At 35.9% G+C, this 14663-nt stretch overlaps 1 protein-coding gene and 1 pseudogene across 1 annotated transcript in view; both read left to right on the top strand.

Moving 5' to 3' along the window:
• Positions 1-14663, top strand: part of LOC131255176 (uncharacterized) — a 164432-nt pseudogene that overhangs the window by 119770 nt on the left and 29999 nt on the right.
• LOC131255749 (uncharacterized) overlaps positions 806-14663 on the top strand; it is a 44782-nt gene continuing 30924 nt past the window's right edge. Inside the window, exons 1-6 of the mRNA XM_058256555.1 lie at positions 806-947; positions 2064-2182; positions 8488-8559; positions 8847-8933; positions 9324-9420; positions 9517-9595. Of these exons, the coding sequence (XP_058112538.1) occupies positions 2133-2182; positions 8488-8559; positions 8847-8933; positions 9324-9420; positions 9517-9519 (309 nt within the window). The 5' untranslated portion in view covers positions 806-947; positions 2064-2132 and the 3' untranslated portion in view covers positions 9520-9595. The remainder of the gene's footprint in view (positions 948-2063; positions 2183-8487; positions 8560-8846; positions 8934-9323; positions 9421-9516; positions 9596-14663) is intronic.

Genomic DNA, 14663 nt, shown 5'->3' with positions numbered 1-14663 from the left:
TTAATCTAACACCCAAGCAAAGAAGAAATCCCAATAGGACTGCTGAAATCATGTCATTCTTGTATGTTGTCCACAAAATTGGTGGTAACTCAAACAATATCAAAATTATGTGATCTTGGAATCATTGGAGAGCTATCTAATTCAAGAAGCTTTCAAACATGGCCAATTTCATGTTATTCCAACATTGCTTGATACCTCCAAAGTGGGCCAATACATAAGTGACGGAAATAGCAAGTGAGACTATAAAATTATTTCGATAAGTAAAAACTAGGAGAAAATCTAATGACAATCTTGAGCTAGGAGACTCAGTCAGAGGAATCTTCATGAGGGACCCACGATGGTGGCCCACTCTCCAGGCGACTATGATCAGTCTTCTGGGGTAAAAAACGTTGACCCTTGTGTGATGTGCAAAAAAGTCTAGGCCTTTGGATGGTTTGATCATGGGACATAGGAAAATCCACAATGGAGATTTGTTTGGCCCAAATGCAGTCTTCATCAAGTAACATGTGGTTGTTTGGCGGTCCTTTTTCTGCTATTAATAATATCATATTACCATGTTGAATGATCTGTCTGCATGTTGAGTTTGCCTTGGCTGCCACATAAGATGCTAGTGTCATTTCTTACAGCGCCTTGCATGTCTAAGTCAATTAGATTAATCTGCTAGAAATTGTAGTTCATTGTCTTTGGGATTACTTTTGTCTGCTTTTCCTCGTGAAAATCTAGGAGTGACTTCCTATATTCATCTTTCAGCTCAATTGTGTTGGGATTTGGGGCTTCTGGTAAGTATATATTTCCTAACAAGTTTGGTGGTGTCTGTTGTGGATCCACAACCTGGAGAGACCATTGTTGACTGTTGTGTTGCGCCTGGAGGAGATACTCTATTCATGGCATCACGTTTGAGAGGCCAAGGTGATCTTCAATGAAATCCGATCCTCCGTATTGGATGGGTGAGGAATTATTGAGTCCTGAATCTCTCAATGCATTAAGATGTGTATAACGTCCAAACTCCTGATGTGCTATGTCATATAAGAGGTCCCATGAAATGGTAATGGTCAAGGACTGTAGATGGAAAGGGAAGGGCCCTCCCATGGATGGGCATTCCTCAAAAATCCCAAATACAAATATCCTAATTAAAATAAATAACTTAAATTTTATTGGACATCTAGACTCATCTAAATTAAAATAAATCCCAAATTAAATTTTATGGGTAGAAAGAAGATGATGCCGCATCAGTCAAGAAAAAAGGTGACATATTGGACATCTGGACTCATCAAGTCTGAATGATTTTTGGATTCACCATCCACAATGGGGCCCATCCATGCTTTAAATTTTTATTCCTTGTTTCATGTCGAAATCGAGTCTTCTTGCTTTTGGTCCGTCTAAGATGAGTGAAGGGCCAAAACCTGCTAAAACTATCCAAAATAGTTGCTTGTTCAGGACTGAAATCACATCAACTTGGTCATGACCGAAACTGAGTCGATTCGTTTTTATTGCTTATATTTGATTTCATAGGCCTATTTGGTCAGCAATCTAGATCTGGGGACCGTGGGCTTCACCTGTATGGATTGCCTGCATCAGGTCACTAATCCTGTCCTGATGCACAGGATCCTGTAATTCTTATCTATATGTGAATATAGCATTTGAACATTTCATTCATAGCTTTATGAGCCATACCTGTGTACAAGGCATACCATTTACACACCATCATACATTCTACGATGGCAGAAAGGTACACTTTCATTAAGCGGGTGTGACAGGATTGTTGTTCTTACTCAAAAATAAATCTGGTCCAGGTGGACCACTATATCAGAAATAGGTGATGGGTTAGAAAACTTCAGCCTAGTTTTTATCGGCCATAAATTTGTATCGTGAACTATTGCCCGCCTGACTAGTGGACTAACCTGATACTTGGCCCAGGGCATCTATGTAGAGGTAGCCCTCTGATGGGTAGGTTGTATCTCATTCCTATTTGCATGCTGGTACACCTGGTGTGTACATGGGCTACCTTTAACATGTGTGTGGGCTTAGCAAAGCTCTTTCACTAATGCCTTGTCATGATGTAGGTATCGTGTATGCAATTGACGTAAACAAGGGCCGTTTAAGAATTCTTGAAGAGACAGCCAAGTCACACAATGTCAATGATGTCATCACTGTTGTGCATGCTGACCTTCATATTTTTTATGTAAGTCATTTACCAACAGAAAATTAATTAATAAAGTAAAGGAAATTTTGAGTTCATCAGGATAATCTACATTTCAATTTTCTCTTAACTATGCTTGCATTGTTCTAAATCATCTATTACATATTAAGATGGGTACATTGTTTGTACTAAACTTATATGCGTTATGCTTGGGGAAGGTACCATTTGAGATGCATTGCTTTCTGCCTTTTTATTGTTTGGTATTTATTGTTGTAGATATGTATATAAGGGGCCATGCCATCAGCAGAAGATCATGTTAGGAAAGCATGTTGAATGCACAATTTGGTGGAAAAACCACAATTTACTTCTCTTTTAGGCTTATACATTATATGCAATTTACACCCACTGTGATTGTTTAATTCATAGTATCCTCTCTGGTTTTGGTTAATATAGTAATCCAAATTCTCAAGTAATTGTGACTAGTGTGCTACATAGCGTAGTGTACTCAAATAGTACAAATCCCTTGTAGTGTACGCTACAGGGGTTGTAGCACTACAATGCACTTATATATGTATATATGTTTTATGTATTTGAAAGGCTGTCAAACTCATGTTATAAAAAAAATCATATAATGTAAAATTGATACCAAAATTACTTTATTGTTACTAACTTTAAACAATGGTGCTTTTTTTAATTATTATTAAAACGTGTGTTGAATTCACACCATAAAGATATCTTAAAAACTTAAAATTTAAAAGAAAAGAGTTCAAAAGAGGGTTTTTGAAAACCCCTCTTTCAAACCCCAGCCTCCAATGCAACTTCTCCTCCACTTCTTTGAATCTAGCAATCCAGAAGGCCATTGAAGGGGATATTTCGGCCAATCATTGGAGCTTGCAAGGTCTATTTGCTGTGTTTTAAAGAACATTGGAGCTGAAACAAAGGAGAAATCAAATTTCCCCCTGTCCGCATTTGTACGACCACGAAATTGTAAATTTCAGAGTTTTGATTGATTAAATCTCTTCTTGAGCTTGTAAAACTAAGAGGTATGTTCTTGCACAATGAGTTCATTTTCATTTAGAATGAAGTTTTGTTAGTTATTTTGGATTTTTTTTTTTTTTTTTTTTTTTTCATTTTGTAATATCAAAATGTCAGTTACCATGCAATATTTGTAGGATAGGGTTGGTATGCAATTTTTTCATTTCATTTTTTTAGGTGGTGTTTGTATGGGTGGTATGCATTGTTTTCTATGGTTTGGCCCATGTGGAGCTCACTATGGGTTGTGTATATATGTGGATATTCATTGTTTTCTATGGTGTGGCACACATGGGGCCCAGTGAGGTGTGTGTGTGTGTGTGGATGTGCATTATTTTGAAAATGCTTATTCTTCAAAATTTTTATTAGGCGTATGTATATATATTTTGTTTTTTCCTTACTATTTATTATTTTTTTATTTAAAATTTAAAAATAGAAGTACCTTGTAGCTCACGCTACACACTGCACTATTAACGCTACAAGCTACAGAGGGTTGAAAGTTATGCAACACGCTACCGCTATTTAAAACACTGTTAGAACATCCTTGCAAACCTTTCTGGATTCTTATGCATTCACTCTCTCTGCGTGGTATGGTATAATAAATATTTCTCAGAACATCCTTGCAAACATTTCTAGATTCTTGTACGTTCACTTTCTCTGTGTTTTATGCATTAGAAAGGCATAAAAAGCTCTTTCAACTCATACAACCAATATATGTATCAACATCTCTTGAACTTGTAATAGATTCTCGTGTGAGGGAGGGCTTTACCTTTCACTTGCCAACAAAGTGGGCTGTTCATCTGGTGGTGCCCACCATGAACATGCATTGGCTGAAAATTCAGGCTGGTCTACCTACTAGTTAACTTATACATGCATGTTGTGTATGGGTGTTCGGTAATTTTCTTTTGACTACCCATTTTATCATATATGCATGACCAGTGTTTTAAGCAATAGTTAGTGTGCAGCCTAGTATTCACCCCTCTGAAACATGAGGCTTAAGCTATATAGCATGTAGCATAACCTACAAGCTGCTTCTAAAATTTTAATTAGCTAGGGTTGTGCTTGGTTGTGCCAAATATCATGATATGATATTTGGCACCAAATTAGTTCGATTAATAATGAAATTTAATGACATTTTGTGCAACCAAAGACAACCTAAAATAATAGGAAAATAAATAAAGATTAAGTTTAAAGGTAAAGGAAGAGCAACCTAATTGATTTAATATGGTTACTAATATTATTTTAGTATAATCATTGAAAGAATTGACTACTTTTTTATTACAAAAAAATAAAAATAAAATGCAATAAATCATTGAAAACATCAATTGATTTGAATGTTTTAGTGAAAAATAACTTGTAATGTAAGCTATGTAGCATATACCATAGGCTATGTAGCGTGTAGTGTATGAAAAATTAGTATTTTGCATGGGCTACACGACTTAAGCTATTTTCATGAGCTATACAATATTAAGGCTAAGCTACGTCACATAGTGTATGCTACATGCTACATAGCAAAGCTATTTAAAACAATGCATCTACCTTCTTGATGAGTGGACTAGATTGATTTTGTGTTAGAGTGTGTTCATGTGGGTCCATTGGAGTAATGGGCCCCACCAAGGGTTGGCAATAGGTCGAGTAGGGGTCATCTCGAGCTTGACCTTTGCTAAATGGGCCCAACATCTAGGCTTGACCCCAACCCAAGACTAGAAGTGAGATGCCTAGGCTTGCTTGTGAGTAGATTCTTATGTGCAAGCGTGGCTTGGTCCAACACACTTATAAAATGATATGAATTAGGGACGCTTGAACTTGTGACCTTTTATATCTATTTAAACTATGTTGAGAAGAAAAAAGTAAAAGTAGAAGAAAAGGGAAGGAAAAGCGAGCTTCTACCATCAGGGAGTTATGGGATACTTTGAAAGAGTAGGGAGGTTAGATACATAGGCGCTCAAGTTAGACACGTGGCCTACATCAACGTAAATTAAACCTGCCATGCTGTGGAATTAATTGTCGCCTAGTCACAGTCCCAAAATGAGATTGATTGAGCAATCTTAGCCTTTGATTAGTGGGCACTTGGTTGTCGAAATAGGACCCTTTTATATTTTTCATTTTAAACCGTCCAATAAATGTCCACCAATCCAATAATTAGATAATCAAATAAGTGTAATTGTTGGTTCATGATATAACTAAACCGGAACCCATGATTTCAACAATTTTAATTTGAATTACTTTTGGACCACACATGCAATTTCTAAGTACTTGCATATCATCCATCAAATTCAGCGAGGATGTCAAAGTTTTCTCTTTAACCTCTTTCTCTCTCTTAACATCTTTTTACAACACAACCCTAAACAAAACTTAATAAAAAGATATTGCTCACTGTAGGAGTACTGAAGTCGATGTAACATTTTAAACACTCCCCTTAAGCCATAGGATAGATATCACACAAACCTAGCTTGCTTCAGATATCTTTAATTTGGTAATTCCATGTCGATTGGAAGCCTTCATGAAGATGCTGGCCAATTGCTTGTTTGAACGAATGAATGGAGTAATTAGGACAAAGTGACATTCCACCTTTTTTTATATTGTAATTTCTTTAATTTTTACAGAAAGGTAGGAGCACACCACCTATTATTGTGTTAAATCGCAAAAATGGCTTTACAAATTTCGGGTGGGTGCCACAAAAAAGAAACGGGCCTCACCTATCATATAAAACTGCCTTATTAGACCCATACAAATAGGGGTGTCAATGGGTCGGGCTCGGGCATTTCAAAATAAGAATTTTGATTAGGCCCGGCTGGACAGCTTGGCTCGAAATAGTTCAAAATCTGGGCCGAAACCAACCCCAAGCCTAGCCCGTTGACAACCTTATATGCAACAACAGGCCCAACCTCGTCTTAGAGAGAGAGAGAGAGAGAGAGAGAGAGAGAGAGAGAGAGAAACTAAAAGAACTGAGAGAATCCAAGTTGCTTACAACAAAAGGGCCCATAGACCAATCTAGCAGAGGGAAATATGTTCGAGGAGGACACGAGTCATGCCACCATAGCTTGCTTAACGCCTAGATCTGAATACTAAATTCTTGTACAAAATAGGGCCACTCCAAAGCAATCCACCTCATTGATGTAACCTTGACAACCTTCAGCTAGTAGCACGCAGAACCTAAACCAAACTCAATAGTATACGAGCCAAAACACAAACAACCACATGGTTGCCCCAGACCACGTCAGACAAATGGGTACCTCCACCTCAGACCCGTGTTAACCAAATCAGACACAAGCACAACCAAGAGGGCCAAAGCCTGGCATGGATCAGACCCCCACATCAACAAACCTTGCCCTTCGGGTAATCATTGAAAAAAAACCCACATGAATGTTGAGAAACAATGCATGCTTTCGACCCCCAAAACTACCCCACATGCCCTTGATATAACAAATTCAGATTACCAGAAGGTCGGGCCACTCAAAGGTCACGAGCAATAAGACCAATGTCGTCTTAACCAGAGCAACAGATAATGTGGTTGACACCCCCATTCTTAGCCAGACAACTTTGGAATTGAACCAAATTACCTCAACGTTAATATTATTGAAGGCCCCAAACCATTAGACTAAAAAGCAAATGGACAACAACTACTGTAACAGAGCTGGGGCACCTGCAAAAAAAATGGAAGCAGATTTCCACCTTCGAACATGATCGACACCCATTCAGCCCACTCAACAACCGGGAGATAACACAACCCATCCACCAAATCCCTAGCATAGGAATTTCATAAATTACTGATTAACCAAGACTTGTAGGAGATAAAAACCTCATCCTAGCATAGGCTTAAATCTGAATTCAATTGAAATCATTTGTCTTGTGGAAGTTTTAACATATTTGGACGGTTTAAAGGCCAGGGAATGGGGGAAATGGGTTTGGGGTTGGAACATTAAGCTTGAAGTTTTGGGAGGTTTCTGGTTGGGATTTTGGGTTAAGGGTTTTAGGACTTGCAGCTTTGGGATTTTGAAAATTTTGGGTTTTTTTTTTTTTGGTTATACGAAATTAGGGGATTTTGGTGGAAATTAGAACTAGGGTTTTAGAGATTTAGGGTTAGGCCTTTTAAAGATTTAAGGGTTTGAGAACTAGGGTTTGGATAACTAGGATTTTGAGAACTAGGTTTGGATGGATTAGGGGTCGTGGAAAGAAGAAGAAATAAGAAAAAGAAAGAAGGGTGGGTTGTAGAGATGGAGAAGAAGAAATACCTTGAAGAGAAGAAAAAAAAGGTGATATTGTTGGGAAGAAAGAAGCTGAAAAAATAACTAGGGAATCACTCCCTATGGTTTCACATGACTAATCCAATTATAGGATGATTTTTATTTTTATTTTTGCCAATTTCAAAGTAAAAGGAGAGAAATCTCTTTCATTCATAATATGCATATTGACTAGGGTGGGGACGTTCAACCCTTTATAGTCTCAGAAAAGAAATATTGTTCATACATATATATAAAGTTTTCTATTTTTTACTTTAGCTTCTTTTTTCACTATGTTTTTTTAAAAAGTCTAAACCGTATTAAACCTGAACCTTTCATTCTCTAAAATTTTGGTGTATCATTGGCTGAATTTTCTACTGTATTTTTAACAATCAAGACCGGATTAAATATGAACAATTCTCGTTGTTTTTTTTTTTTTTTTTTTGTTCTATGCCATTTTGCTAAAATATGGTTGATCCAAATCGTTGCCACCCCCAGCTCCCACTAACCTTGATACAGATTGATATCTATTATGAGGGATTGAGAGAACAATTGCTGCCCCAATAACTGCTTCAATGTCTTTTCAATAGATATAACAAAGATAAAGCAAATGTCTAATTTTGGTTGGCAAGAATCAAATAAATTAGAAAATGTTGTGAGATTTATATTGAACACATTCAGTAGCCATGAACCCCACACCAAATTGTTGCGGCACAATTGGCACATCCTTGGATTTTGCATGTCCTAATATCATGTCGATTCTGACATTTAAGATGTTCAGAGTTACAGATATCGCAATTCCTACTGATTCCCTGTAGACTTAATTGCAAACTAATATATTGACTTTTAGCCAATTTTTTTGTTGTTGGCGGTGGTGCCCTTATCCAGGAAGCATAGGATTCTTCTTTTTTTTTTTTTGTTTGAGTTTATACAGATTTCTGAGGGAACTTTCTTCATTATTTTTATAAAATACTATCCGGATGATTCAATTTTTTATTGAGGCATGTTATTTATGCAGTGCTTTGGATCTTTTTGCCGTCATTTCCTGTTACAATTTTTGTTTGTAATTCACAAAGCTTTTGATTTTTGTAGGAAAAGATATCCAAGAAGTTTGATAAAGTTTTGTAGGATGCTCCTTGTTTTGGATTGGGTGTCCTCTCCAAGGTATTCCTTAAACAAGTTCATATTTCTTGAAAAGATAATTAAATTGGGATTGTTTTGGAATTTGGAAAAAATTAAAATAGCCAATTTTGGTTTGAATCATCAAACAGCTGCAATCACTGAAAGTATTGACTTATAATATTATTTCTTTTTGGGTCAGTAATTGGTCACGTGCTTGCTTCTAAGATGCTTTGATTGGTAAGGTAGGTGTTTTACGAACATGATTATTTTCTGCATTGCCTAAGTCTTAATGACTAAATCTTCCTTTCCTATTCAATTTGTTGTTTAAGAGAGCGGACTTATCGTTGGAGCCAGAGATTAGAGGATTTGGAACAGTTGACAAATTTACAAGATGAGCTCCTTGATGCAGCTTCATTTTAAGAGTTCAAACCCTTTCTTCTCCTTTCTCTTAGAGGCCTTGTGCTATGTAACATGTTTGGTTCTTTTTGAAAATAAAAATAAAAATTGTGATGCTAGGCAAATGTTCTTTATGCTCTTGCTTTTGTTTTTATTTTACATGGCCGTTTAGTTTTAATGCATTTCTATGTATCTGGATTGCAAAAGGAAATACGTTATGGTTTTCTCTAAAAAGCTATGTTTACACAACAGCTGTTTTTGTTTTTTCGAAGAACCACAAAGTACAATATTAGATCGCCAAAGATATTGTAACAAGCTAATGTATATCCCCATAATACTGCATTGTTTTAAGATTTCTGCAAAAGAATGGTGCCTTCTAGATTTTTACCTTGACGTTATTGCATTTATAGATTAGTGAAGCCTGGAGGGACACTAGTGTACAGTACTTGTTCTATTGATCCTGAAGAGAATGAGGAGAGAGTGTCTGCCTTTCTCCTCAAGCATCCGGTATGGGCTCTTTTCTTTTTTGCATGGCTTACTGTTTTCCTCTTTTAAGAATTTGACGGTCGATATCTTGATAGTTCATAATACGTAACATTTCAGTAATGGTTTTCTTGGATTGGTTGGCCTGTCTTCTCCTTCTTGGGTTCTAGCCTCTTTTCTGGAATCATCATTATTCAAAGTCAACAACTTTTCTTTTATTAAGAGTATACACGTCTACACATGCCAACCTTGCTTGTGTGAGTACATCTGAGACATGCACAAGCAGGTCCTTGCCATTGGGATGGTGAGGTTTGTCCATTAATCAGACAGCTGTAACATATGTTGAATATTGGCTGCTTGAAATTTCTTCATTTCTTGAGCCACCCAATTATTATTATTTTTTAATTACATATGTGGTGACTTGATAGCTTGAGTGGTGTGGTTTTGAGGCCTGGTTATGTAAACCATGGAGCCAACCTTATGCACGAATCAGATGTCCTTTCAAGTGCCCATTTGGCATGTGAGTTTCCAAGTAGAGGTGCTTTTTGGGTTAGAGAAGCTCTGTAATATAGCTATTCTGTGTATATTCCCCAACTTGTCCAAATTTCTGTTCTCTCAATTTTTGAGATAGAGAAAATTAAGACTGTGCTACTCCTGGCCCCCCCTTTTTTTTTGCTGTTACTTCTCCATGAAATTTAAAAAAGGAAAAAAAAAAGAAGAAAAGAAAAAGAAAGAAAGAAAAAAAAATTGGCATATTGGCATGTTGCAGTTATGTGCTTTTGTTATGATTGGGGTGGGTGCTTTCTACCCAAATCTAATCAGCTTCATTTCATGTCCTACCTGGAAGGAAATGGATGGTGATTTGGGGATCCAAAAAAAAACCCTCCGCATATATGCAATTCCAGTTAGGGAACACTTCAGTTAGCTTCTACCTAATGGGGCTTTTAACCAAGCACACTTTTAGTTTTTATAACTCTTCATACTTTCACACCTTAACTTTTTTACTATGAAATTGATTGCAGGAGTTCACTATAGATCTTGCTGATAGGTACGTCCCACCTGATTTTGTTACGGACAAAGGATTCTTCTTTTCCAACCCAGTCAAACATCATCTTGATGGATCATTTGTGGCCCGCCTGGTCCAATCTGTAGACCACAAGATGAACCCTGGGTAAGCAAACCAAGAATAGTGTAATTTCTATTTTCTTGAAAATTGCTTCAATTCTTGAGGGTAAATTTTTTAGAGCAATTAAAAATCAAAGCATGTTGAGCCACCACTCTAATCATATTCATCGAAATCACTTTTTTGGAGTGCAGATAGCAAGCAAAACGTGAACCTCTCCTCTTTAATCAAGACAAGGTAGGGCCATGATGGGATAAATTATCCAACAAGGAACTTATCTCTTGTAACTAATGTTGTCAAAATTGTTATCATATTGCAAATCGTAATTGGGGTTGAATCGTATCGAGTCACAAATCGTAAATCGCAAGTTTTTTTTTTAAAAATAAAATTAAAAAAATATATAAATAAATAAGAAAAAAATTAAAGACTTAAACACTATCACGACATGGTATTACTTAAAAAAGTTAGATGATTCTTATCTTTCTTCTTTCTTTCTTTTTTTTTCTTTTTTTGTTTATGGTCTTTCAAGAAGTTATCCTAGTAAAAAAAAAATACAAGGATCCTTTAATAATTTATGTTCTTATTACCTTTCTTGAAGGTAGAATTGGATTAGAAAAGTGGCATTTGATTCTGTAGACCAACGGAAAAAAGATATTTTGATTTCTAACCATTATTCCACAATACATATACGTCAAGATGATCATAACCATCCATACAAACATAGTAGATAAGTCGTAAATCAATTTAGTTTTTCGATTAGTTAAGAAGTAAGAAATCATACCAAAAAAAACTACCATTTAACATTGAAGAAAAAAATATATAATTTAATCTCTTATAAAGAACAAAATAACATAATTTACCTTTTCTAAATGATATATATATATATATACTTTTTCTTTTTTCTAAACAATTCTTATGAATCGTAATTCAGGATTTGATTTATAAATCATAGGGATTCAAATCATAAAATCGTTAGATTCGTATAAAAAGGGATTCAAAGGTGGGATTTAAATAATTTTACTAAAGATTAAACTCAAATCCTAAATCATAGGATTTTGACAACGTGGCTTATAACAATTTTCCTAGAGAATATCATGTCATCATTGCAAGTTAGGGAAGTGCAAATGGCTTCCCTTTTCTTCATCAAATAAATGCACTTTGCATTTCTTAAATTTGTGCATTGTGATTTGTGGGGTGCACTTAAATTTTATTTTATTTTTGATGATCCAAACCGTTGATGACGTGGGACCCATAATGGATGCGCCATTGCCCAAAAGCCTCCCAAGTTCAATGTATACATAATGCCACCAAAAGATGGAGGTTTCTGGTGCATCGCCCATTCATAATAGGAGGCTAATATCAAAGAATAGGGATCACCCCACATTGGAATGTCTACATTTTCTGATGATCAGAATGCTACATAATTCATCGTTTGTAGTGGGGACAGGTGGCAACAGATTTCAAGCCGAAGTTGTACTATGACACTAAAAAAGGTGGAGATGATCCTCTCACACCAGACATCTCAAATAAAGGTATTCCTGATAGAATTAAAACAAAACAGCAAGCTTATTTTCAACCAATGCAATTGATATTGAATGAACCACACACGAAAATTCAATACTTTCTACAGTCGAGGAGATACACTTGATCTGGACCATTGAATTACTTGGCCGCATTCTGTATGGACCATAAACAAAACCCAATTTGATTAACTAATGTTAATAGTTGGATCGATGGACCTGTCGTGGACAATGTCAATAATCCAATTGGAAGCAACATCCAAAGGGTTAGCTTTTCAATTTAACAATCCAAAGTCACACACAAGATTCCTTTCTGTGGTCCTTTTGAAGGCACAAATCAGATGTTAGGATTGTTGGATGAGTCTAATTTGAGCAATGACCTATTTAAGATGATGGTTATAATATTTTACACAAGACATGGTTACAAACACATGCTATATACAATAATCAAGCTTATGTGATCCAGCATGTCCATACAACCCAAATACATAATAAGTTTAAGCCTAGTCCTCTTATAAAGAACAAAATAACATAATTTACCTTTTCTAAATGATATATATATATATATATATATATATATATATATATATATATATATATATATATATATATATATTAAAAGGTTTTTTTTTTTCCTAAACAGTTCTTAACACCCTCACGCATTTAAAAACATAAAATGAAAGCAAAAAGCTGAAAATAGAAGAAAACAAGTATAATTTGAATCGTAATTTAGGATTTGAATTATAAATCATAGGGATTCAAATCATAAAATTGTAAGATTCATATAAAAAAGGGATTCAAAGGTGGGATTCAAATAATTTTACTCAAGATTAAACTTAAATCCCAAATCATAGGATTTTGATAACACTGCTTGTAACAATTTTCCTAGAGAATATCATTTCATCATTACAAGTTAGGGTAGTGCAAATGGCTTCCCTTTTCTTCATCAAATAAATGCATTGTGCATTGTGATTTGTGGGGTCCACTTAAATTTTATTTTATTTTTGATGATCCAAACCGTTAATGACATGAGACCCATAATGGATGCGCCATTGCCCAGAAGCCTCCCATGTTGAATGTATACATAATGCCACCAAAAGCTAGGAGGTTTCTGGTGCGTTGCCCATTCATAGTATGAGGCTAATAGCAAAGAATGGGATAACCAAACAGTGGGTCCACATTGGAATGTCTACATTTTCTGATGATCAGAACGCTACATAATTCATCGTTTGTAGTGGGGACAGGTGGCAATAGATTTTTAGCCGAACTTGTACTATGACACTAAAAAAGGTGGAGATGATACTCTCACACCGGGCATCTCAAATAAAGGTGTTCCTGACAGAATTAAAACAAAATAGCAAGCTTATTTTCAACCAATGCAATTGGTAGTTAATGAACCATACATGAAAATTCAATACTTTCTACAGTTTAGGAGATGCACTTGATCTAGATCATCCAATTACTTGGCCACATTTTGTATGGACTATAACCAAAACCCAATTTGATTAACTAATGTTAATAGTTGGATTGATGGACCTATTGTGGACAATGTCAATTATCCAATTGGAAGCAACATCCAAGGGATTAGCATATCAATTGAACAATTCGAAGTCATGTACAAGATTCCTTTCAATGGTGCGTTTGAAGGCACAAATCAAATGGTTAGGATGGTTGGATGAGTCTAATTTGAGCAATGACTTATCTGGGATGGTGTTTATAATATTTTACTCAAGACATGGTTACAAACACATGCTATATACAATAATCAAGCTTGATAGGCGATCCAGCATGCTTGCACAACTCAAATATATAATAAGTTTAAGCCTAGTCCTCTTTGCTGATGGGGAGCTAAGCTTCTACTTAGCAGCTAAGGGTAAGCATGGATTAAAAATTTTAGCCCATGTTTTGCTTAATACATTTCACCAATTGTGCTTGGTGCAATCTTTTTCTTTCCTGAAGGAGGTAATAATTTGAAGAGCTAATGGGGATTTATGATAGAAGCTGTGGAAGTTTGATTTGGCTGCCAACTCGACACAAGCCTCCTTATCTAGCCTTAGGACTGATAATGTGAACACAAAACATATGGTACAACAAGAAAAAAGAGGAGCCCCTAACGTGATAGATGGATGTTAGATACCTTTTAATGGTCCTATCAAGTAACTTTCCTTAGGTCCTACCTAAATAGCATTCACACTACCATGACTGAGTTAAGGAGACTTGGGCTCATTGATGGAAATGACATCTTAGCTACTTGAAGACTTAATGGTGGAGGGGAAGATAATGGGGTTTATGAGGTGGTGGATGGATCGATATGTTAATAATTTAAAATTCTTCCATAACCATCAGGCCAAAATACTGACTTGAAAAGTCCATATAAAAGTGAGGCCCATAAAGTGGCTAATGAATGTAAGTACCTTTTCATGGTAAAGAAAGTAGATGTCATGTTATAAAGCCTTCACGTCATGTGAGAATAGATATACCACTATGATAGCATCCACTTGGAACATGCACGTTAGTAATCTTGGTGAGATTGAGCCGCTGATCAGGCAATCTGACCGCGCAAATGCATTGCCTTAAAGAATCAGGCCCATCATCTAATAATGAGATGGGCTCACCTGCCTAAA

The sequence above is a fragment of the Magnolia sinica genome, chromosome 9 (assembly GCF_029962835.1).
Source record: "Magnolia sinica isolate HGM2019 chromosome 9, MsV1, whole genome shotgun sequence".
NCBI lineage: Eukaryota > Viridiplantae > Streptophyta > Magnoliopsida > Magnoliales > Magnoliaceae > Magnolia > Magnolia sinica.
The sequence above is the reverse complement of the archived record's forward strand: the minus strand, read 5'-3'. Positions and strand labels throughout refer to the sequence as shown.